Source organism: Aspergillus neoniger, assembly GCF_003184625.1.
Source record: "Aspergillus neoniger CBS 115656 unplaced genomic scaffold BO87scaffold_9, whole genome shotgun sequence".
NCBI lineage: Eukaryota > Fungi > Ascomycota > Eurotiomycetes > Eurotiales > Aspergillaceae > Aspergillus > Aspergillus neoniger.
In genome coordinates this window covers 385,404-407,265 of record NW_020291137.1, presented here as the reverse complement: position 1 = coordinate 407,265, position 21,862 = coordinate 385,404, and the positions used below count along the sequence as shown (strand labels likewise).

Here is a 21,862-nt window from a genome sequence, read left to right as displayed (position 1 = left end):
AATGAAAGTTGAAATGATACATTCCGTCATGGCTCCATAAATATAGAAACTAGTAGCATAATTTGAACAACACCCAATCCCAATACCCCAACCAACCAATCTAATATCCCAATTTACATACCCATAACCTACTGAAGAGGATCAATTCCTCCAAAAGTAACACTCTTGACCACCAAGAACTCATCAATACCATACTTGCTGCCTTCGCGACCAAAGCCACTCTGCTTGACACCGCCGAATCTATTCAACCAAACCAGTTAGCAAGGATCATTCAACAACAACATTCAACGAATAAGAAAAGTAAGCAAGGGTATACTCACGGCGAAGCAACATCACTAATAAGTCCCGTGTTAACACCCACCATACCGACCTCCAGCGCCTCCGCAACACGGAAGATGCGCTTGACATTACTGCTGAAGAAGTATCCCGCCAGACCGACCTCAGCCTTGTTAGCCAGGTCCACGACTTCTTTCTCTGTCTCGAAGGGGAAAAGACCCGCCACAGGGCCGAAAGTCTCCTCCGAAGCGACAAGCATATCCTTGTTCATCTCCGTGAGGACAGTCAGGTCATAGAAGTTAGGACCCAGGTGAGCGGCCTTCTGACCACCCGTCAGGACCTTTGCGCCCTTGGAAACAGCGTCGCGGACATGTTCGTCGACCTTGTTGACGGCGCGGTCGTGGATAACAGGACCGTGGGTAACGCCTTCTTCGAAGCCCGCACCCAGCTTGAAGTCCTTGACCTTCTCGGCGAAGCGCTTGGCGAATTCATCGTAGATGCCACGCTGCACGTAGATCCGGTTCGCGCACACGCAGGTCTGTCCGGAGCTACGGAACTTGGAGGCCACAGCGCCGGCGACGGCAGCGTCGAGGTCTTCGACATCGTCGAAGACGATGAAAGGGGCGTTGCCACCGAGCTCCCAGGAGACCTTCTTGATGGTTGAGGAAGATTGCTTCATGAGGAGCTTACCGACGTTGGTGGAGCCGGTGAAGGAGACCTTGCGGACCTCGGGGTGGGTGGTGATAGCCTCGCCGACCTCGGGGGTGTTCTGGGATGCGGTGACGATGTTGACGACACCCTTGGGGATGCCCGCGCGGTGGGCCAACTCGGCGAGGGCGTTGGCCGTGAAGGGCGTCTCACCGGGAGTCTTTGCGACGACGGTGCAGCCGGCTGCGAGGGCAGGACCGATCTTTCTGGTGATCATGGCGGCGGGGAAGTTCCAGGGTGTGATGAGACCACAGACACCGACGGGCTGCTTCAGGGTCATGATCCGGTTTCCGGGCACGGAGGAGGGGATGGTGTCACCGTAGATGCGAGGAGCTTCTTCGCTGAACCATTCAAAGAAGCTGGCCGCGTAGTTCACCTCGCCTTTGGCGTCGGCGAGGGGCTTTCCGTTTTCCCAGGTTATCAGGGTGGCTAGGTCGTCGGCGTTGTCGATCATGAGCTGGTACCATCTACGCAGCATGCGGGCGCGCTCGCGGGACAGCGTTGTGCGGAACTTGGGGAAGGCTTCTTTGGCGGCTTGGATAGCCTTCTCTGTGTCTGCAGCGGAGAATTCGGGACATGTTCCGATGAGCTTTCCGGAGGCAGGGTCTGCAGAGGTAGTTCTGTGATGAGTATAGCTGGTCATTGGGCTTGTTGATGGTGAAAGGTATATAGCCTACCGTGGACTTCGAAGGTCTGTCCGGATTGAGCGTCTACCCACTCGCCATTGACATATGCCTTTTGAATGAAGAGGGATTGATCTTTGAGCTAGATGATGACCGCTCAATTAGCAATTGGTTCTTGTAGATGAGAGACGAATTGTACAAACACGAACCTGAGGAACGTTGTAACCCATGGTGGAAACTAGGCGTTTAGTGTGGATAGGAGCAGGAATGGCAAAAGGATAGCGAAGGCGCGGTCTCAAGAGCTGCCGGGAAACTGGACGAATAAATCTCTCCATGACTGAAGTACTGAAAATAAATCGCAGTCACCCCCAGTGGGTCGTGTGGACGAGCAGATGTCCAGCTGCTCTCTCGCTCTTCGTTCCGAAGTTCGGTGCGGGAAGACCTCGGTTTGTCTGGAGGGAGTCGTGTTTTTGGGTCGGTGTACCACCACTTTCAGCAGTCGGCTCTTGAATGAAGATCTAGAGGAAATTCCAGTCAATTCCGGACAAGACCAGCTATTTATTCTCGGAACTAGCAGTGGATTCTGGCAATGGCAATGCGCCGTGAATCTTACCGGCGGCCTTCAAGCGGGGGAGCTGCCGGTCACGTGGGTAGACGTCATTCGGAGCTTTCGGTTGCGCCGCAACGACAATGCAGGTTTGCTGCCAGGTTCAGAAAGATGAGAGTACTGTATGGTCACTAACCTCGAGTTCTGCAAAATATCAAGGCTAAATTGAAGGCATCTGAGGCCATAGCCGGCTTTTGTTGCGCCTGTATCCCGATATATTACATCTGCGAAATTGGAATACCATATCGATATGCTATCCCTGGCCTCGGTGATAGTGACCAATCATGAAATGCTGACATGAGAGCTCCGGGGATTACACCAATAGGAGCACACCAGATTTCCGGTACCTGTAACTGTAATACCAGTATATTACGACATATACAATGCGCATCACCGATCTATACAGCACAATTGAGAGTCATTTCTTTCGAGAATTATACACATTGGGCATGTGGCCACAAATTATTAGATTAATAAAATATCACTCATTATCGATATCATCTTCACCACGCGTGCCTGTCGAGGACCTGCCCTCGCTTTTGGAACGGTAATTCGGATGCATGCGCTTCATATGTAGATTGAGATTCCATGTCCGCGAGAAGCCCTTGCCATGCCTGGAGCACGCCCGGATAGGACAGATCAAGTCCAGCTTGCGATGCTCCCCTTTTCCTTTCGGTCGAGACCCATCCCCGGTGTCTTCAGGCGCCGTACTGTTGGCTCGCGATGTCGAGCCTCCCTTGATGGAAGCGGCACGGGAGCGTGGCCGTCTGCTCTGAGACCGAGACGGTTGTGAGATTTCAGCCTCGGCCTCAGATTCGGGCTCAAGATCGGTCTCAACTTCTGGTTCCGATTCGCTTTCTTCGTATTTCCAGATCTTGGTATCGTCGTCTCGTATATCTTGCTTGATTTTCCCTTCTTTGAGAACCTGGAAAGCCATATCTTCGCCAAACAAGGCCGAGCATCTCTGTGCTGTTCGCATCACCACGGCTGGTGGCCAGCCTATCATGGACGCGACACCCAGCACCTCGCTCCAATCCCGTATCCCGAGGCGAATACGACTCGCGGACCGTCGACGATCGCTACCGACGGAGCGGCCCCGTGAGCGGGAAGAGTGTTGTGACTGTGATCTGTGTCGTGAAGTTGCTTGAGAGGAGCTATATACACTTGACTCCGGTTCGCTAGATACATGCGTACTACGAGAACGAGCATCGCTCGATCCGCTCTTGAAAGATGACCGTCGGGTTCGTTTTCTTCCTCTCGACAGACTTCTGTCTCTTGGAGAATTGACTTTTCTCTTACGAGGTGATGAGCCAGACATCACACTCTCAGTGTCGGTCTGCCAGTCACTTGCGGAGCTGTCATCCGCTGCCACTCCGCCCTTACGGGCGCGATGAAGGCCCAGGAGAAGATCATCAAACCGCGAGAGTATATTCCGAGTGACCGGGCGTAGTTGTCGTCTTGATTTATCGTCGTCCGTCTGGACAGTAGGGCGTAGTGGAACGCCATCCGCACCCTCACGCTCGCTTTCCCATGCGGTACTTTCGTCCTGCGTCTCGTGTTGAGATGCTGATCTTTTTCTTCGATGTGATGTAAATGGCTTCGACTCATAATCCCATTCCCTAGCCATAAACCTCTCTTTGGCTGTTCGTAACATGAACGCCATAATCGATTCCTCTAGTTCGGCACTTGGTCGAGGATCTGGCTGCATTCTCAGCGTCCAAGCATCATCAAGACTTTTCCGCACTTCCTCATCCGGTCTAGGCACCTCGGCCGAAGGCAAAGGCCATGCTGTCCAGCGCTTCGGAGGAGCAAATGTATCCATCTCATCCAGCAGTTGCTCATTGGTCTCAGTTGCCCGTCTTGCAATCTCCCGTGCCCGGACACGGAGCGCATAAGCATTGTACAAATGAGCAGCTAGATCTCGAGCACGAATATCTTCCAGAGCTTGAGCGTTCTGCCTCTCTTCGACAGTTAATCTTCTCCATGTAGACTCAGGCCCGCGGAATCTGTTGGGACGGTACGAATGCGCCGGAGGGGTCTCTGAATCACGCTGGTGATCATACTCAGTAGTTTTTTGAAGTGGCTGCTTCTGCTGCCGCTGCCGCCGCGGTTTTTCAGGTGACTGAGGAACTGATGCATAGCTATCCGCATCTGAACCAGATTGTTCATCGTCATTGCTCTCAACGTACGTAGCATCCGAGTGATCATTATCGATCGGCTCCTCTTCCATAATCACATCAAGATCTTGCTGGCTATCTCCTGTCCCAGTTTGGGGTTCTGGGTAGGGTACCAGATCGGCAACATCTTGGCTGCTCGGACCTCCGAAGATGGACCTGTACGGTTGCGCTGACTGCGGCGGGCTAAAGCGCGCGCCTGAAAGCGAGGACATGCCTCAGAGTTGGCGTTTATAGAGTAGGTGGCTTGGTTTTGAGTACATAGAGCGATAAAATAGAGGCTTTTGAGTTCAGGCCCATATGCAGCAAATTCGGCTAGATAGCGACTATCTAGATGGTCGTTCAGTTGATGATCATCAACGTTGGCGGTGTGACTGCAGGCTTATCTTCGGAGAATTAGAGATGCCAATCTATTGCATTTGAGTATACATAGAGCCAGTAGAATAATATATGAATCGTACACTTAAAAGGAAAGGAATCGGGATTGTTGATGGAAAATTTATTGAATGGTGCGGATCACGACGAAAAAGTCGGATGCACGTGACTTGATACATGTCTACTGGGCATCACGATGTGTCCACTGCTTTCTTTTTACTAACACGCTGAATCATATGGTGCCAAGAGATGAGAATGGTCTAAATAATATAGAATGTGTTTAGTTGCTGCGTAAGTATGGTTAGTCTCATGTGGTAGTACGTGAACTGAACTCCAATTTAATTCCTATCTAAACTCCCGAAGAGTCAACTCATATTGGACCTATACATGGCTCTTCGTAATACTATAACCAGCAGGGATCAGACAACAGACAATTCTGGTCAGACGGTAGACGTGTATACTTATTAGACAACACTCTAACTGAATGCTATGATAAATACAAAGAATCAAGACGCCGATATAGGAATGCTTCCAAATCCCAGCAGGATATCATTCTATTGTCACAGAAAAGCCAACTTTTATGTGCCTAACTTCATTTCTGGCCCTCCTTCTCGAGCTTTCTCCGCTTAGACCGCAGCTTGGCAGCCTCTTCGGACTTCTGCTTGTTCGAGTACATCATCTTCTCGAGGAGCTTACGCTTCTTCCGGCTCATCATCATCTTCTGTCTCTCCAGCTCTTCCTCCTCCTTGCGCTTCTTGGAGGCGATCTTCTTGGCCTGGGCGGACTTCTTCTTGGCTGCTTCGCCAGCACCGCCACCAGACGAGAAAGGAAGACCAGCAGCCTCAGCCTCCAGCTCCTTCTGGTGCTGTGTCCGGGCGGCTTCCTCTTCATCCTCAGACTCGGAGGCGGCCTCGTTGTCCTCGAAGCCGCCGAAGTCCTCGTCCTCCTCCTCGCTCTCGCTCTCGTCCTCATCAGTCTCAGCGACATCCATGCCACCGTTGATATCGGACTCTTCCTCGCTTTCAGCCTCGGACTCCTCTTCCTTGGTCTCGGCCTTCTTCTCATCAGTGGCCTCCTCCATCTCTTCGTCGCTGTCTTCGTCCAGCTCTGCCTCACCTTCCTCCTCCTGCTCGGCCAAGCTGGCGCGAGGGTCATAGCCACCCTTGGAAGGCTTGACCCACGGGCTCAGGTGAGGGGGAAGAGTGGCGCCAGGGGCGTACAGATCAGCACGGAGGAGCTTGCCCTCGTTAATGCAGTCCCACACCCATTGGGGCTGGACATAGGTTCTGCCGGGAATGCGGGTACCCGGTCTAACCTTCTGGGCAGCACCGTCTGTCGAAGCAGCAGGGATAGCGGGCAGCGAAGACTCAGGCAGAGAAGGGCGATCGACAATCTGGTGGGTAATGCGAGTATCCGTCTCATCGTGGGTGAAAGCTCCGTCACCGAGAACAGCGTCCCATCCAATCCTGGTGCAGCCGAAGGAGCGAAGGATGAACTCCAGGGGCGCCTTGGGGGCCTCACGGGAGACGTAGAAAACGAAAGGTGCGAACAGAGAGCCAGCCTCATCTCCGCTCAAGTCGGGCTGGGGAAGAGTGTCGGCCTCGGGGGCAGTAGGCTCGAACTTGTCGATAGCCTCGGAAGCTTCTTCGGTTGCCTCGGTGACTTGCTCGTCTTTGGTCTGATCTAAGCCTGCGCTCTTGATGACCTTGTCGACCTTGGCCTGAACCTCCTTGGAGACTTCCTGGTTGGAAGGCTTGCTCGCCTGCTTGTTGGCTTCGAGAGCCTTGGGGGCTTCGCCGACGGTGCGACCCTCCAGAGTGAAGGCCGCCAGCTCAGCACCATTTTCGTCGCTCCTCTTATCGAACTTGGGGGGATAGCGAAGACCAAGAGTCGAGTAAAGACGGTAGTTGACGAATCCGAGCAGAGTCGTGTAGAAGTCGACGAAGGTGGCCATGATACGGTAGTCGACGTCGCCGTTGACACGCTGCACGAAGCGGTAGGGCACAAGCCACATGATGTCCTGTCCCTGGATAGTCGCCTGGTAGTAGATACCCTTGATCGACAGGAAAGATTTGCGCAGGGAGTTCGTGGTGATCAAGTAGTGCTGGAACTCGTGGGTAACCCGCTGGCAGAGAGCGATGGTCTTGGCTGGGACATGGGGAGAAGAGGGGAGGTTTGCAAAGAGGAACAGCAGAGACAAGGCATCGTCGAGATCTCTCAGAGCGTCAATGAATGTCGGGTAGCGCTCCTTGATGATATGGTCCAAGGTGAGCTTCGGCGCATGGTTCTTCTCCAAACGGGACGCATCAGAGACTTCACCACGTCCAAGGGAGCGGGCAATCTTCTTCGCAAGCGCCTTTTGGTCACGGAACTTCCTCAGGAGGGGCTCATGGAGGAGGAACTGAATATCTTTCGTGTAGTAGAAAGTGGTGTTGGGAGTGGAAGTCTTGGAAGCCTTCTTCTTGTTCCGGGGCTCACGGGGGTAAATTCCTGTTTTGCGACAGAGAACGAATCAGCACCATGTATATGACTTGAACCCTCAATCTATCAAAAGGATATGCATACCCTTGAAGATACATAGTCGACGGAAATCCGGGAGGGAAATCTGAAGTTTGCGCACGGCCTGGGTTCTGGTAATGTAGTTTTTGGCCTGGCCAGAGGTTCCTGAAGAAAGGAAATTGTTAGCATGAAATTGTCGCATGAAAATTAGGAGTGTAAGTACCCTTCTTCTTAATCTTAGCCATGTTTGCGACTGTTCTGGTGCAAGTGTTGCGGGTTGAAGATTGGAGAAAATCCCGATAACCAGAAAAATCTCGATAAGTTTTTTTTTTCTTTTACTTTTCTGGATCAGCAGCTCGGAGTGGTCCGTGCACGGCGGAAAAGGGAAATGCGCGGAGTCTTGGCACGTGAAGCCAACCGGACAGCTGGAGATCCGCGGCCTCCAACTCACCCAATCGTTTCACGGCCGTTGCATAGGCCGTCTCTTGATCAATACGGGCATGCGCTGAGTGATCAGCTTCTTTGAAGTCAGTATGGGGGTAGATCATAGGAAAGCCGCCGTGTTCGGTGGTGCTCTGGCCCTGCGACTTCTTCTCTCAGTATTGTTCCCCTCACTCCCCGACTTGTTGACGGGTAGAGTCGAGGTATCAACACCGGTGACCAGCTTCAAAAGACGTAAGTCAGAGTTAGCAGTCTTGAGGTTACTGGAAGCTAATACTCACCCTTATAGTTCAAGAGGGTCTTTTCCTGTACATGCGCAATGTTTCCCCCTATGATGGAGGCGTCTTCCACCAGGTATAACCGACGACTATACATTCAAGTGAATCCTCCTAACAGAACACAGGCACCGCTACTTCTTCCTCTATTTTCCCTCCTACCGAACGCGCAATCCCATCCTCTTCCTACGGCGTTATTCTATTCGATGATAGACCTGGTGAACGCAAATGCTCTGGTTACGATTTCGGATTCGGGACAGGCGGTATCGGGGAGATTCTATTCGGCATTGCGGAAGCATATCAGATGGGATGGAGTGTCTATTGCGGCATGGTAAATGGCGGACATCTATACTTTGTGTTTCTCGGTGCTGACCTTGTCAGGTTCCTGTTCAATCCCTTCACCATCGCTACCTGCCTGGGCCGGTCGACCGGGGTGTTTACTACGACTGGAATCCTATACGCCTTTTCGAGCGCTGTCACCGGAAACAGTCTGAATGCAATCCTGTCTCTGGGGCTTGCATCGTACCTGTCGATATATCCAGCACTTCTCTTCATCCCACTTGTTCTTCTATGCTACGACCAGCGAGTCCAGAAGACGAAGGTTTCCTCCGGTACTTTACCGTTCGTTCTACAACACTTCGCAGTCTTCCTTACATGCATTCTGGGACTGCTTGGCATATCTACCTTGTTGATAGGCGACTTTTACACTTTCATCTCCGCGACATATGGCTTCCAATTGCTCGTGCCTGACCTGACCCCCAACGTTGGCCTATGGTGGTATTTCTTCATCGAAATCTTCGACTCTTTCCGAGAGTTCTTCCTTGGGGTGTTCTGGCTTCACTTGGCTGCGTACATGGGCGGCCTTACTGTGCGACTGCGCCGGCAGCCTTTGTTTGTGCTGACGTCCCTTTTGGGCATCTTTGCCATTTTCAAACCGTATCCCAGCATCTCCGACGCATCATTATACTTCGCTCTGCTCCCACTCTACCGCCACCTCTTCCCCCGTAAGCACATCCCCCACTGCATCCATTGACATGTGCTAATGCTATTCAGTGATGCGATACACCTTTTTCGCAATCTCCGCCCTTCTCTACGCCACTCTTCTAGGACCCGCATTCTACCATCTCTGGATCTACGCCGGCTCCGGCAACGCCAACTTCTTCTACGCCATCACTCTGGTATGGAGTCTCGGTCTATCAATATTACTAGCCGACACCATCTTCGCCGCCCTTCGCGACGAATGGGAACACGACAACCCAGAATTGCGCGGCAAAGAAGTGCGACAAGTTTAAGACTAAGTTTATCTGTACTTTAATCTACATACCCACAGCATAGCATCCATGCAAAGAATCAAATGTTCAATAGATCATACATACGGCCCCCCATCCAACCTAACAGACATAATTCTATAATCCGGCTCCTTAACCATCCCATTCCTCAACCTCCTCGGCCGAGGACTATACTCATCCGTCTTAAACCCAATAGCCTCATAAAGCCTCTGGGCCACGCCATTCGACGTAAACACCGTCAACATCGCCTTCTCCACCCCAACCCGTCTCCCTATCTCCATCAGCACAAGCAGTAGCCGCTTACCGAGCCCTTGCTTCTGCACGTCAGCCGACAAATGGATCTCGTAGAGATACACCACCTCTTTCCCATCTTCATATGTAATCATGAATGACATGAATCCGACAACATCCCCTTCACCATCACTTGGTGTTAACTCTTCCCGACGAACAACCAAATACTTCATATCAGGAAGCTTCATCTCCTTCTTCTTCTTGCTGGGAGACCACCCCGTCGAGGAATTCCTGTATGCCTCGGAGGATGTCTCCTCGATGAGATCGAAGCATGCATCTAGGTCGGTGGTCGGGATGCTGGCTGCGGAGTGGACGGAAAATTTATACCTCTGCTCGCCAGATGACGATGGGGGTTCGGGTCGAGAGGCGTATGTCATAAACTCAGGGGTGATGTATTTTGAGGTGAATTCTTGGATGCTGAGTTGGTTGGTGCGCTCGACGAGCGGGAGTGATAATAATAATGATGGGTTGTCTGCGATGCGGTCAGTATCATACTCTAGTTATAATATAATATATTTTTTAATATTTGCTCTGACGTACATTGACTCCCATTGCGCTCATATTCATGATCATGTGGTTGGGACTTAGTACCAGCTCGTGTCTTCTTCGGGTGTTGTACGCGTCTCCGCCGCGCGGTAGTAGTAGTGGTGGTGGTGTTCTTGGTTATTCGGCCTGCTTGGACGGATGATGACATTTTCGCTCGCTTTATGTGCGTTTTTGATACATAAGTATTTCGTGTTTCACTTTGTTTAGAATTCTAAGGGAGGTGTGTCTTGGTATTAATGCTTCGCTGAGTGTTGAAGAATTGATGTGTCGTGTGGGCGAGGTGATTGGCTGATGTGCGGGATTTCCGTTGTCCAGTTTTCCCATGGCAGGGCGTTGTGCCGGGATGAACTGTGTACGTGCATGCATGGATGTTGTGCATGGTGGAGGGTACGTTGCTTTTTATGGGTTCCATGAAATTATCACATGAATTAAGAATGTTGTATACGGTTTGTTAATATTTTTGTGGTTGTCGTGTTATAATACTAGCTGCGAGCTATATATATATTGAGATGGTGGCGGACAGATCTGAGCAGTTGTACTACATGATAGGATCATACAGATATCTAAGCTTTCTCAGATCTCAACTTCGCCGCAAATTCCTCAGCCCGTCTTTCAGCCTCTTCAGCTCCCAGTTCCCCGAAAATGTCAATCCCCCAACGGAAAGGGTAGTTGTAGCGCGTGTTGCGGTCGAGTTTGTTCAGGGCCTCGAATTCGGCGTCGGGGATGATGAAGTCTACCATTGTTAGAAAACTGTGATATACAGGGGAACATATAAGAATACCTTGGAAGTTACTCTCAATCCGGGATGGGGTAACACTCTTTGGCAAGACAGCTGTGCCGCGCTGAACAGCCCATGAGATCAACAACTGAGCCGGCTCCTTTTCCAGCTTCTTCGCGATTTCTTTAACCTGGGGGTCGTCGATGACACTGCGAATGGATTAGCGCGCGATAAAGATAAAGATTCGTTGATACCTACCGAGGTAGCTCGTAGATGTTGTTGCCCAGAGGGCTGTATGCGACAGGAAGGATGTTCTAGTTTATCTCTATCAGCAAAGCCATCACTTCAGCAGTTACGGAGACGGTGCTTACCTTCTCCTTCAAATACTCAGTGAGCTTTGGCTGGAGTAGGTACGGGTGGGCCTCGATTTGGTTCGCAGCAGGTGGGATAGTCGCGGTCTTGAGCAGCTCCTCTACCTTCTCGACGGTGAAGTTGCTCACACCGATACTGCGAACCTTGCCCTTTCGGACTAGGTCCTCCATGGCTTTCCAGGTTTCAGAGATCGGAACGCCTGCCAGCTGGAAACGCTTCGTCACTGGGTCTAGGGGAGGCTGAAAAGAGTTCTGGTGGATGAATGCCACGGGCCAGTGGATCTGGGGTTGTCAGTAGGATCTGGGGAGGAGTATAGATACCGACGTACCAAGTACAGATCGAGATAGTCGGTTTGGAGATCCTTGAGGGTCTTGTTGACGGCCTCTTCTACATTTTCGGGGTGATGGTGGGTATTCCATAGCTTGCTGGTGATCTAGAAGGCCATGAAAAGAAGCTGTTAGTTGAAGTGCGCATGATAATAGGGAATGCGACATGGGTACAGACAAAGATTTCCTCGCGCGGCACTCCTGATTTCTTCCATCCATCTCCGACTTCTGTTTCATTCTGATAGATGGCGGCAGCGTCGATGTGACGATATCCAGAGCGCAGAGCTGCCTCAACCGCATTCTCTACCTCGTGGGGTTTGGACAACTGGGACTGTCAGTTTGCGATGAGTTAATTTTCCGAATGCTTCGCATACCCATGTCCCTAAACCCACGGCGGGGATCTCGTATCCCGAGTTAAGCTTGAAGGTACGTCCCAAAGACATGCTGTTATAGGCAAGATTGTATGGAGTAATAGGAGAGTGCGAATTTTGTAAGTGAACAGAGGCCACGAGCTTAAAGTTCAAGGGGAAAAGAGAGCGCCATGGTCAGGACTGAGGGGATAACAGATTACCCCTCATTCAACCGTCGATCCCGTCCGCGCAATGCGATATCAAATCATGTTAAGCACTGAGCCTATGGAATCCACTGGTTGAGTGATGGATGGTGCAATTTAGCCGTGTCTGTTGTCAACTCATCCTGTTGGGCGATTGCGCGATGTTTTAGGTCCCGCTTGGATTCTCCAGATATATGGGATCTATACTATCTGACGAGGAGAGACTTCCAATATTCATGCCACAACTTCAGTAATGCAGTAATAAGGAGTAGAGTAATTTGTCAATCATTTTAGGATAAACATGTGGTCTGGACTACTACTTCAATAGACCGGTTGACCATTTAGGCTCTGTATGGAGAAGCTTCTGGCGACTTCGCACCAGGATGGCGATGCTGAGAATACCGGGGTTGTAATTTAACGGAGATAAATTAGGTTTACTGGGTGTCGGACAATTTACGATCGCGGTGTAAAGCGCCTAGGAATGCGCGGAGTTCCCTCGGCTTATCCGCGTACTGCTTGTGCGGGCTGATAGCCTTGAATCCGGGTCACAATGCGCATAAACGGATGACTGCCAGGGGCAGCTTATCATTATTATTGTCAACACGTTACAACTATTCTCTCAGTGGCTTGCGGGCCGGTTTTTCGGCGTTTGAAAACCAAGGTCCTCTCGGCCTTCGAACCCGGGGAAGCGGTTGTCCCTCCAACGCCCACGTGCCCCGCGCCACTCACCGAATATTAGTGCATACATGTAAGAACGGCTTTCTCATGCAACATATTCTCTTCAAAAAATTAGTGATACTTTGCAGTTGACTTATACAAACACATATATTTACTAGCACATAAGTTGGCCAAATTTCAGTCCCCGAGATAATCCCGATAAGGTAAGGGAAGAAGCCAAAAGGGAGAAGACCGATACCAAACAGGAAAAGTCTGCTCTTTCTCTGGCGGGGCCCATGGTCCACCTCGCCCTGCTTCATTCATCTTCCACCATCTTCCCTATGAGAGGAAAGTCAGGGCCTTTGCTCAATTGCTGCTATAGATAAGAAAATTCGCTGCACGGTGATGATGATTTCCCTGATTTCAGATTATCAATAATATATCGGCATGGAGGAACGAAGGCGCAGCGAACTGATCACCGGCATACTATATTCTGGAGGCTTCAGGCACGACTCATACTATCAATGCCCCACTCGCATAGAATGATGGAAGGACGGATTTATCAGCAAAAGAACCATCGTGCCTTCTCGATGCGTACCTTGATTTGCTGGTTCAGCTCATGTCTCCATATTCTAAACCTTCATTCCCTTAACTAAGTCTTGTGGCCTTATTATTAAGCCCACCGTCACTCAAGTGGAGCTTGCCCACTTACGTCAATAAACCAAGAGCAAGAGCTCTTTAAAAAGCTACAGACCTCCCAACCAAGATGAATTCCAAGGATTGATCACATTCTGTTGCTATTGTCACCTGTCACTCGCTGCACCTCCACCTTCCAGAACAAATACACACCAGAAAAATGGGCGCTACATCTCAGAAGCAGTGGACCGTCCTCAACAAGGACAACGACTTTGATGGCCTCACCTTTGGCGAGGCCCCTATCCCGAAAGTCGGTGAGAACGAGGTTTTGGTGAAGTTCCACGCTGCGTCGTTGAATTTCCGTGACCTGATCATCCCCAAGGTGCGTTTCTCATCCCCAGCTGTCAGCCAGCTGTTTTTCCGTCTGTTACCCTGTATTCCTGACAAATAATTCTTATTGTTGCAGGGCCAATATCCCTTTGCGCTCAATTTCCCGGTTGTTCCTGGCTCCGACGGTGCCGGTGAGGTTGTCGAGACTGGCTCCAAGGTGACCCAGTTCAAGAAGGGTGACAAGGTTGTCACTCTGTTCAACCAGCAACACCAGTACGGTCCTATCGATGGCCGCGGTGCCAGCTCTGGTATTGGTGGTGTTATTGACGGTACCCTCCGTCAGTACGGTGCCTTTAACGAGAACGGTCTGGTCAAGAGCCCTGAGAACCTCAACCACCTCGAAGCTAGCACTCTGTCCTGCGCTGCTCTGACGAGCTGGAATGCTTTGTATGGCTTGAAGCCTTTGCAGCCTGGTCAGACGGTGTTGGTACAGGGAACCGGAGGTGTTAGCATTTTCGCTTTGCAGGTAAGATTTCCATGCCCAGGGCCTGTAGAACACACCAAGGCTGACGCATATACCTCACTAGTTTGCTAAAGCGGCCGGCGCAAGGGTCATTGCTACTACCTCCTCCGAGGAGAAGGCGAAGAAACTGAAGGAATTGGGTGCCGACCATGTCATCAACTACAAGACGGAGCCCAACTGGGGTGATGTGGCCCGCAAGCTGACGCCTGACAACGTCGGTGTCGACCACATTATCGAGGTCGGAGGCAGTGGTACCCTCAATGAGAGTTTCAAGTGCATCAAGTTCGAGGGTGTGATCAGCATCATCGGATTTGTCGGTGGCGTTGACCCCAAGTCCATGCCCAACGTGCTCGATACCTTGAGCCACATCTGTACTGTCCGTGGTATCTATGTTGGTAGCAAGGCTATGATGAACGACATGGTCAGGGCCATTGAGGCCAATAACATCCACCCAGTTGTGGATGAGAAGGTCTTCACCCTGGAGCAGACTCGGGAAGCCTACGAGTACATGGTGAGTGGCTTGTTCGCGTAATGTTTTGTTCGATTGCTAACATAACGAATAGTGGGGACGCAACCACTTTGGCAAGCTGGCCATCAAGATCGAATAAATGCGATAGTGGTGAGGCATATCCCTTAGATACGACGTAAATTGTATGATTGCACGAATACCAATATAATTTATTACAATTTCATATATTGAAAGAATTAATTCGAGTAACGTCAATAAAAAATTTTTTTCCTTATAGGTCTAAGAACTATATAGCGAACAGAAATGCACTGCATACCTAGTCCAGAAACGACACGGTGCTAGCTGTGACAGTAAATCCAACAAAAAGGTACTTGCAACAAAGGGCTGATTATCTACCATGGAATCTGAAATTCAAAATCAAGTTGATCAACAGCTTGTTGACTGTCAACGTGAGTCCAGCAAGGTGATCCTGCAAGCCAATCAAGGATGAGGAAGGTCCCCCTCCCCGCATCGCCACCTCATCTTGCGCCTCGACTTCTTTCATCATCATCACCGCAACGACTCCAGCTTTCTTCATCCGTCAATCCAAGTTGATGTGAGCTTTCCAGTTTTTCCGGCCAACCTTACTTTTCCACATCCAATTCCTGTCAATAGCCCCCGCAATCAGTCCAGATGCAAGCCAACACAAGACATAGATCGACCTTGCCGATCTACGGACCCGATCGCAAGAACATCAAGAAGTCCCAGATCAAATTCATTCGTCCGGCACAGATGAGTTTGCTTGCTCGAGTAACGTGCTATCCTCCCTTGGGTCAAATAACATGTCACCAAAGGGGGTCCAGGAGCTCGGGATCCACGGAACCTGATACGGTAGATAACAACACCCGTCTTCCATCACACTGTCGAATGATAGCTGATCCCGATAGATCAATTTTACCGTGGTGCTAGAATCAAGCACCTCATTTCCCGTGCAACCCTGGGATATCCAAATATGGCACAACATCTCTAGTGCTGAGTGGATCGCAACTTCACTCGAGAGTCGCGGGTCTACCGTGGCACCACTCATGAACGGCAGCGAAGAAGAATATAACTACTTCCGTAATGTCTTTTCGGGGGAAATAGCTCTCCCATCAGATCCTGGACATGCACAATTCACTGTTCGTTATCGAATCAATCCAGATGCTGAATGGCAATGGGTGAACCAGCAACAGGGTGCAAGTGATGGGATATTGGTGTTTGGCTCACAGAAGCCGGAGTTCGCTTTGCTGGAGACGACTCCAACAGAGCTCAGAAAATATTTCGAGGGAATGTCTGCCGATATCGACATTGAACCAAGAAAGAGTGAATCGCCTGGTTCAAACCTGTGGCATCTTTCGGGAAAAGCCGAACCAGCTCATGCAGGTGAATCCGGGTACAAAGAGCTGGCTCTTGGGGTTCCTACATCTATCCTGCGGTATTTCTCCCTGGTGCGGATCTGGGCTCCATGGCTCGGTCCGAGGCATGGACAAGGGAAGTTTGAATTGTCCGAAGAAGCCATATTGTGCTCGTTTCTGCGAACTGACGGAGTACACATCGTGCTTCTTGGGTTGTCTGGGACGGATAATGTCTTGACCACTTTTGGATCAGGCGAAAATGGGGAAGTGATTGTCAAATCTCTGAGTGACAATCCAGAGCCGTCTTCATTCCAGATACTGGCATCAGCTGCGGAGGATTATGAAGTTGCAATGAGCGCAATCATATACGAAGCTCGCAAGCTTGCAAGACCATACGCCGAGCAAGAGGCATCTGATCACAAGCGGCCCCCGGTTTCGCCTCCACCGGACGATATAGTGGTGGTAGAAAAGGATGTGAAGGCACATTGGATGGCTGAGTGGTACGACGGCTTAACCTACTGCACTTGGAACGGACTGGGTCAGGATTTGACGGAAGAGAAGATCCTTCGTGGTCTCGACTCGTTGAAGTCCCATGGAATCCAGATAGCTAATCTCATAATTGACGACAACTGGCAAACCCTGGACGAGGCCGACTCACAATTTAAGAGGGGATGGAGGCAGTTCGAAGGAAATCCAGCTGCCTTTCCCAAAGGTTTCAGACAGACCATCGAAGCCATTCGTCAAAAGCATCCGAACATCGAACACATCGCAGTTTGGCATGCAATACTCGGATATTGGGGAGGCATTTCATCGGAGGGTGATCTTGCTAAAACATACAAGACAAAAAGAATAGAGATCAAAGTGCCTGCTGTGGGAGGAGCTATCTCGCATGCGTTTGAGAATGGCTCGGTGCTGGCAATTGACCCAGATGATGTCCAGAAATTTTACGACGACTTCTACAGATATCTTGCTTCCATTGGAGTTGACTCCGTCAAGGCAGACGCCCAGTTCTTCCTCGATCTGATCAAAGACCCAGAGGACCGGAGAAGATTCATTACCGCTTACCAGGATGCATGGTCCATCTCCACGTTGAGACATTTCAGCTCAAGGGCTATATCCTGCATGTCAATGTTCCCACAAGCCATTTTTCACTCACAGCTTCCAACGACCAAGCCTACTGTTCCTCTCCGAAACTCAGACGATTTCTTCCCCAACATCGAGTCATCCCATCCATGGCATATCTTCTGCAACGCCCACAACGCCCTGCTGACCCGCTACCTGAACGTCGTCCCCGACTGGGACATGTTCCAAACAAGCCACCCGTACGCCGGTTTTCACGCCGCGGCACGTTGCGTCTCCGGAGGCCCGGTGTATATCACGGACGAACCTGGTAAGCACGACATCTCCCTGATTGACCAAATGACCGCCAAAACCATACACGACGGAACCGTAATCCTCCGCCCAAGCCTAATCGGCCGTGCAATGGACATCTATCACGACTATAACGAAGGCCACATTGTGCGCGTAGGTACATATACAGGCTGGGCCCGAACCGGCAGCGGCATCCTAGGTCTCTTCAACATCTCCACTGCCGAGAAATCCACCATAACCCACCTCCTAGACTTCCCAGGAATCCACCAAGACTCCCAAGGTGACTACATCATCCGCGCCCACACCAGCGGCATGATTGCCTCGGACCTGCGCGTCCCGGACACGGAGTCATCCCTAGTCACAATAACCCTGCCCCCGAAGGGCTGGGAAATTCTAACAACATACCCAACTTACACCTTCGACCTGAGGGCCAAGAAACGTGCCTCCACAACATCCCCAGAGATAAAAGTAGCAGTCTTAGGCCTAATCGGTAAAATGACCGGCGCCGCAGCAACTATCTTCTCCGATATCTACGTTGAAGATAACGGCCGACTGCGATTCGACATTAGTCTGAAGGCTTTGGGAGTACTGGGGATCTATTTCTCCGATTTGTCGGACTGGAGTGTTGATGACAACTTCATGGTCATGATACTGGGGAGACCTGTGCCGAAGAAGACTGTCTGGAAGGAAGGTGGTGATGAGGGGAGAGTGGTGGCGGTGGATATTCTTACCGCGTGGAAGGAGATGGGGTTGAAGGCTGGGTGGAGTAATGATGTTCTCGTTGAGGTGTTTGTTGGTTGAGACATTTATAAAAGGGGTATACATATTATAAGGTTGTCGTCAGAGGATATTAGTACATCATGATATAGAACAGACGGAGTACATACAGATGCTTGCCAAGCAAGACAATGAATAAGAGTGCTTGTTCTGAGCAAAGTATCCAAGGGGGCGAATTCACTACTCAGTAGCAGCTACTGGTGGGCATATTCAACTGTTAGAAGTAATACTAGACGCTGGACGAGCAAGGATACTATTGTTGGTGCAGTATTACATGAACTGAACATTCTGAATATCTTGATACAATTCACATATACACCATTCTGTCATTAATCATTTTACAATAATAGCACTCAAAATACCAACAAAGCCCTCAAAACCAGGATCCGTCAGATCGCAACAAGTTATCCCACTTCACAACTACACCCCTGCACCACCCCTCCCAGACAAAGAAAACCACCTAATAATCCCCCGTCGGCAACCCCCTAACCGGCACATACTGGCCATGAAATCCAAACGCAACAGGCCCAGCCACCCTGGCCCTCCCCAACTCGACCAAATTCCTCGCATCCAAACAAAGCAGATAACTCTTCCCCGTCAACCCATCCAACACCACACTAAGCAACACACCATCATCCTCATCTCCATCCCCCTCCACACCATCCGGATTCGGAACGAAGATCGGTTCCCCGGGGGACTGGGCATGATGGGACCATGCCTTCGTTTCCCCGGACTCGTTATCGAATTTGATGATGCTGTCGAAGAGCGTGGATTTGCCTGTGTCTGCGACGGCGTACATGTACCGGTGTTTGCGGGTCACGTAGGCCGGGTGCATGGTGGGGAGTTCGGGGGAGAAGGGTTTGCAGGAGGTGGATTCGAGGAGGGCTTCTTGGGGGTTTTGGGGTTCGAGGTTTGGTGTTGTTGATGATGATGGTGATGGGATAGCAGGGAGTCGGAAGCGGGAGACAGATGAGCAAGTCTCGTCTGTTCTGGGTTTGGCGTGGGGAGAGTCGGAGAGGAGGTACTCGTAGTAGAGTTTATGCATGAAGTCTGCGGTGTCGAAGGTGACGAGTTCGGCGAGGATGTCGGTGTCGCCATTCTGGGTTGTTTCCTGCCATGCGTTGATGGTGTGGAAGCAGAAGAATGGTCGGCTGGTGTATGTGGCTACGAGACCTCGTTCGCCGGTGCGGTCGACGACGTACCATGTTGCTGGGAGGGAGGGATCGAAGGGCTTGATGGCGTCGAGGAAGCTCGTGGAGTTGGAGCCGAAGTCGGCGGGGGAGATGTGGGCGTTCCAGACGCAGAGGACGACGTAGTCTGCTGTGATGAGGAGGGAGTGTAGGTAGGCTGGGGTTGCGGGGAAGGATGCCAGGATGGTGGTTTCGCCGGTTGAGGCGGAGGTGCGGAAGATGCGGTAGGTATTGACCGGGCCAAATTCCAGGTTGTAGTTGAAGATGTCGCCGGTCTTGGGGTCGGAGCGGGCGTGTGCGGCGGTCCCGGGACCTTTCAGGTCGGGGTGGAGGTTCTGTTGGCTGGCGAGAGTGATGGGTTCGAGGGTCTCCGGGTCGAGCTGCTTGAAGGCGTTGAAGTCGGTTTTTGCGTGCAGGGTTTTGATCCCGGAAGATGTGTCCCAGCGGTGATTATTGGTGGAATTATCGGCGAGGCCTGGCATGTTGATGCTCAGAGTGACTCCGATATTTGCGGTCGTGGAAGTGGGTTTCTCTTCGGGTTCGTACTCCGTCTGGACCTTTTGGTATACGACCTTGCAGGGATCGCGCTTTTGGCCGAAGCTGAGTTTGTGCATCTCGCCGGTCTGTCTTACTTGCTCGATGAGAGCGTCGGTGGAGAAGCGGGAGTTGTACAAGACGCGCATTGATGGGTGGGTGCTGTCAGGGGCTAGGAGCTGGAATCGATGGGTCTCACTGAAGCCATCGAACCAGTGACTGGCGCGAAAGGTCTCCCCATTGACGGTGTCGACCTTGTATTTGCCTGGTCCGGTGCGATAGAGGACACCAGCTGCGTAGGCGGGAATCTGGCCTTCGACGGGGAGCTCGATGGGTGTTTTCTCCTCGTAGTTGGCTTCAAACTGTGAGATTGAATGTTAGTGAAGAAGATAGGAGTGTCGATGAGGAAGACTTACGCCTTGGACATTAGGCCAATTGTTGAAGTGGTCTTCAACGCGAGTTTCCTGTATGGCGGACATTGTGTGAGCAAAGCGCTGAGAATCGCTGCGTGTGTGGTAAATTGAAGGTAGTTTCTGTTGGAGTGATTGATGATGAATCCAAGAAGAATCAGAGGTGGATTCACGTACTATTTATCTGCCTGACTCTAGCGAGGGGTGGGTTGTGAGGTGGCTATGGTCAACTTTATTGCGGCTCAAAGAAATGGCCCGAGCATAGCGGTGGGGGAATCCCGCCGGAGTTGGAGCTGTCATATCACCCACCGTCTTGCTTACGGTGGAGGGTTTCCTGTCTCGCAGTGGTGTCCATTAAAGGTAACTTCTCTGACCTGCCCGCATTCGGAATTCATCCATTATTCACATGCCTGATAAAATTCATACGCTGATGATAGCCACAAGCCTGCAATAAGCACAAGAGACTAAGTTCTTATATACAGTCTAATGATAGTTAGTAGTGATATAAACTGCCCTGCCATGCTCTGTTCGCTGGTGTTCCCAAACTCCAAGTAGATGGCTTATTCCTCGAAATACCACGCCTTTATTTGATGCTCCTGTTCGTAAAGCAGCTGTGTAGATTCATCCCCCTGTTTGGACGCCATCGCGTCGTGCGCGAGCCTTCAGACGAGTCTGGAGGTTTGGATAGTATGGCTGGAGCCCTAGATCCCATGTGGGAAGCGCCAAATCGGGTATTGAGTTTATGGGCTCGGGCTGCGATTGGATGAAAGTCGGCGAAGGGGTGTGCTGGTTGCGCGGAGCCCCCCCGCTATCCTGCAGTCGCAAGTAAGTGCATTCCTTCCTCCGCGTGGCGCATTCTAAGCATGGCTGCCCCCCATCACAGGATTTCTTTAGCCTAGCGCAGACATCACATGCGTGCCGTTCTTTGCCGCCTATTCGAGGTCCTGGGATGGCCTGACCGGCATGTATACGGGCAGAACAAGACTTCCAGTGTCGCCGCAAGACATCTCTTGACAAGCCTCCAACGTCAGTTCATGCATTGATCCATTATGCATAGCATACACACCCTCGTTTGTAATGAGAGCCGCAGAATCCACATCTGAAAGGCTTCTGTGAGCTATCTGAGCGCCAATTCATCAGCACCACCCACGGTCCTTGCTTCCAATAAGTGTGTATATCATACGGGTAGCTATATGTCGCTTGTGATGGTCTAAGCGATGAAAGACTGCCGAGCAAAATTGACAACTCCATACCCCGTCCATGGCTCGGTTGTCGGTAGAGGCCTGCATAGTTGTAGCCCACGAGGCTGGAGGCAAATAGACAACGCGCTGTTGGTTGTAGCTGCATACACTAGGCAGAAATGACCGGAACCATGCGGGGTCGGAGTATTCGATGGCCGCTTGCAACTGAGCTTGGAGCGGGAATCATCCACACCGGCGGGATCAGGACCATTGATCTCCTGAGAGGAGAAAAAGGAACGAGAAAAATCCAGGAGCGGAGCTGAGAAGGGCTCCGAGGG

At 51.1% G+C, this 21,862-nt stretch overlaps 10 protein-coding genes across 10 annotated transcripts; 3 read left to right on the top strand and 7 right to left on the bottom strand.

The window, feature by feature from the left end:
* Positions 1-2: 2 nt before the first annotated feature.
* BO87DRAFT_374707 (NAD-dependent succinate-semialdehyde dehydrogenase) lies at positions 3-2,181 on the bottom strand. Its single transcript, XM_025622845.1, has 4 exons — positions 1,817-2,181; positions 1,662-1,749; positions 321-1,590; positions 3-240 (listed from the first exon to the last, which is right to left on the bottom strand). The coding sequence occupies exons 1-4, from the start codon at positions 1,940-1,942 to the stop codon at positions 129-131; spliced, it is 1,596 nt and encodes a 531-aa protein (XP_025481836.1). The 5' UTR covers positions 1,943-2,181; the 3' UTR covers positions 3-128.
* Positions 2,182-2,673: 492 nt separating this feature from the next.
* On the bottom strand, positions 2,674-4,863 carry BO87DRAFT_374706 (uncharacterized protein). The gene has a single exon (XM_025622844.1). The coding sequence runs from the start codon at positions 4,601-4,603 to the stop codon at positions 2,696-2,698; it is 1,908 nt and encodes a 635-aa protein (XP_025481835.1). The 5' UTR covers positions 4,604-4,863; the 3' UTR covers positions 2,674-2,695.
* A 278-nt stretch (positions 4,864-5,141) lies between these two features.
* Positions 5,142-7,561, bottom strand: nop7 (mRNA-binding ribosome synthesis protein NOP7). Its single transcript, XM_025621296.1, has 3 exons — positions 7,486-7,561; positions 7,329-7,427; positions 5,142-7,253 (listed from the first exon to the last, which is right to left on the bottom strand). Exons 1-3 carry the CDS (start codon positions 7,505-7,507, stop codon positions 5,356-5,358), a joined length of 2,019 nt encoding a protein of 672 aa, XP_025481834.1. The 5' UTR covers positions 7,508-7,561; the 3' UTR covers positions 5,142-5,355.
* A 149-nt stretch (positions 7,562-7,710) lies between these two features.
* BO87DRAFT_330432 (GPI-anchor transamidase subunit GAB1) lies at positions 7,711-9,321 on the top strand. The gene is made up of 5 exons (XM_025620294.1): positions 7,711-7,937; positions 7,993-8,057; positions 8,107-8,309; positions 8,360-8,982; positions 9,032-9,321. Exons 1-5 carry the CDS (start codon positions 7,796-7,798, stop codon positions 9,268-9,270), a joined length of 1,272 nt encoding a protein of 423 aa, XP_025481833.1. The 5' UTR covers positions 7,711-7,795; the 3' UTR covers positions 9,271-9,321.
* BO87DRAFT_374703 (N-terminal L-serine N(alpha)-acetyltransferase NAT4) lies at positions 9,322-10,425 on the bottom strand. Its single transcript, XM_025622843.1, has 2 exons — positions 10,099-10,425; positions 9,322-10,030 (listed from the first exon to the last, which is right to left on the bottom strand). The coding sequence occupies exons 1-2, from the start codon at positions 10,250-10,252 to the stop codon at positions 9,345-9,347; spliced, it is 840 nt and encodes a 279-aa protein (XP_025481832.1). The 5' UTR covers positions 10,253-10,425; the 3' UTR covers positions 9,322-9,344.
* Positions 10,426-10,660: 235 nt separating this feature from the next.
* On the bottom strand, positions 10,661-12,443 carry BO87DRAFT_374701 (aldo/keto reductase). The gene is made up of 7 exons (XM_025622842.1): positions 11,895-12,443; positions 11,699-11,845; positions 11,523-11,627; positions 11,194-11,475; positions 11,081-11,136; positions 10,886-11,031; positions 10,661-10,837 (listed from the first exon to the last, which is right to left on the bottom strand). The coding sequence occupies exons 1-7, from the start codon at positions 11,961-11,963 to the stop codon at positions 10,668-10,670; spliced, it is 975 nt and encodes a 324-aa protein (XP_025481831.1). The 5' UTR covers positions 11,964-12,443; the 3' UTR covers positions 10,661-10,667.
* A 1,143-nt stretch (positions 12,444-13,586) lies between these two features.
* Positions 13,587-14,827, top strand: BO87DRAFT_384806 (zinc-dependent alcohol dehydrogenase family protein; the record flags this gene model as incomplete). Its single annotated transcript, XM_025624700.1, has 4 exons — positions 13,587-13,748; positions 13,833-14,222; positions 14,284-14,730; positions 14,783-14,827. The coding sequence occupies 4 exons, from the start codon at positions 13,587-13,589 to the stop codon at positions 14,825-14,827; spliced, it is 1,044 nt and encodes a 347-aa protein (XP_025481830.1).
* A 411-nt stretch (positions 14,828-15,238) lies between these two features.
* On the top strand, positions 15,239-18,329 carry BO87DRAFT_354719 (putative raffinose synthase protein Sip1). Its single transcript, XM_025621295.1, has 2 exons — positions 15,239-15,558; positions 15,615-18,329. The coding sequence occupies exons 1-2, from the start codon at positions 15,361-15,363 to the stop codon at positions 18,231-18,233; spliced, it is 2,817 nt and encodes a 938-aa protein (XP_025481829.1). The 5' UTR covers positions 15,239-15,360; the 3' UTR covers positions 18,234-18,329.
* Positions 18,330-18,669: 340 nt separating this feature from the next.
* On the bottom strand, positions 18,670-20,412 carry BO87DRAFT_304151 (carotenoid oxygenase family protein; the record flags this gene model as incomplete). The annotated part of the gene is made up of 2 exons (XM_025619271.1): positions 18,670-20,295; positions 20,350-20,412. The coding sequence occupies 2 exons, from the start codon at positions 20,410-20,412 to the stop codon at positions 18,670-18,672; spliced, it is 1,689 nt and encodes a 562-aa protein (XP_025481828.1).
* Positions 20,413-20,860: 448 nt separating this feature from the next.
* On the bottom strand, positions 20,861-21,849 carry BO87DRAFT_237579 (uncharacterized protein). The gene is made up of 3 exons (XM_025618815.1): positions 21,527-21,849; positions 21,410-21,464; positions 20,861-21,352 (listed from the first exon to the last, which is right to left on the bottom strand). The coding sequence occupies exons 1-3, from the start codon at positions 21,630-21,632 to the stop codon at positions 20,965-20,967; spliced, it is 549 nt and encodes a 182-aa protein (XP_025481827.1). The 5' UTR covers positions 21,633-21,849; the 3' UTR covers positions 20,861-20,964.
* Positions 21,850-21,862: the final 13 nt, after the last annotated feature.

What these genes read in the sequence shown, in the direction of transcription:
- BO87DRAFT_354719 (XM_025621295.1), top strand. Translation starts at nt 15,361, where the DNA reads ATGCAAGCCAACACAAGACATAGATCGACCTTGCCGATCTACGGACCC. An exon ending in GATCCACGGAACCTGATACG is followed by an intron (nt 15,559 to 15,614) that starts GTAGATAACAAC and finishes TGATCCCGATAG; the next exon opens with ATCAATTTTACCGTGGTGCT.
- BO87DRAFT_374707 (XM_025622845.1), bottom strand. Translation starts at nt 1,942, where the DNA reads ATGGAGAGATTTATTCGTCCAGTTTCCCGGCAGCTCTTGAGACCGCGC. An exon ending in TGGGTTACAACGTTCCTCAG is followed by an intron (nt 1,750 to 1,816) that starts GTTCGTGTTTGT and finishes GTCATCATCTAG; the next exon opens with CTCAAAGATCAATCCCTCTT. An exon ending in ACAGACCTTCGAAGTCCACG is followed by an intron (nt 1,591 to 1,661) that starts GTAGGCTATATA and finishes CTACCTCTGCAG; the next exon opens with ACCCTGCCTCCGGAAAGCTC.
- BO87DRAFT_374703 (XM_025622843.1), bottom strand. Translation starts at nt 10,252, where the DNA reads ATGTCATCATCCGTCCAAGCAGGCCGAATAACCAAGAACACCACCACC. An exon ending in TGAGCGCAATGGGAGTCAAT is followed by an intron (nt 10,031 to 10,098) that starts GTACGTCAGAGC and finishes ACCGCATCGCAG; the next exon opens with ACAACCCATCATTATTATTA.
- nop7 (XM_025621296.1), bottom strand. Translation starts at nt 7,507, where the DNA reads ATGGCTAAGATTAAGAAGAAGG. An exon ending in GGCTAAGATTAAGAAGAAGG is followed by an intron (nt 7,428 to 7,485) that starts GTACTTACACTC and finishes TCCTTTCTTCAG; the next exon opens with GAACCTCTGGCCAGGCCAAA. An exon ending in TCGACTATGTATCTTCAAGG is followed by an intron (nt 7,254 to 7,328) that starts GTATGCATATCC and finishes GTCGCAAAACAG; the next exon opens with GAATTTACCCCCGTGAGCCC.
- BO87DRAFT_330432 (XM_025620294.1), top strand. Translation starts at nt 7,796, where the DNA reads ATGGGGGTAGATCATAGGAAAGCCGCCGTGTTCGGTGGTGCTCTGGCC. An exon ending in GGAGTGTCTATTGCGGCATG is followed by an intron (nt 8,310 to 8,359) that starts GTAAATGGCGGA and finishes TGACCTTGTCAG; the next exon opens with GTTCCTGTTCAATCCCTTCA. An exon ending in CTACCGCCACCTCTTCCCCC is followed by an intron (nt 8,983 to 9,031) that starts GTAAGCACATCC and finishes AATGCTATTCAG; the next exon opens with TGATGCGATACACCTTTTTC.
- BO87DRAFT_374701 (XM_025622842.1), bottom strand. Translation starts at nt 11,963, where the DNA reads ATGTCTTTGGGACGTACCTTCAAGCTTAACTCGGGATACGAGATCCCC. An exon ending in ACTATCTCGATCTGTACTTG is followed by an intron (nt 11,476 to 11,522) that starts GTACGTCGGTAT and finishes TGACAACCCCAG; the next exon opens with ATCCACTGGCCCGTGGCATT. An exon ending in AACATCTACGAGCTACCTCG is followed by an intron (nt 11,032 to 11,080) that starts GTAGGTATCAAC and finishes ATCCATTCGCAG; the next exon opens with TGTCATCGACGACCCCCAGG.
- BO87DRAFT_237579 (XM_025618815.1), bottom strand. Translation starts at nt 21,632, where the DNA reads ATGCAGGCCTCTACCGACAACCGAGCCATGGACGGGGTATGGAGTTGT. An exon ending in CAAGCGACATATAGCTACCC is followed by an intron (nt 21,465 to 21,526) that starts GTATGATATACA and finishes ATTGGCGCTCAG; the next exon opens with ATAGCTCACAGAAGCCTTTC. An exon ending in GGCTCTCATTACAAACGAGG is followed by an intron (nt 21,353 to 21,409) that starts GTGTGTATGCTA and finishes AGGCTTGTCAAG; the next exon opens with AGATGTCTTGCGGCGACACT.
- BO87DRAFT_374706 (XM_025622844.1), bottom strand. Translation starts at nt 4,603, where the DNA reads ATGTCCTCGCTTTCAGGCGCGCGCTTTAGCCCGCCGCAGTCAGCGCAA.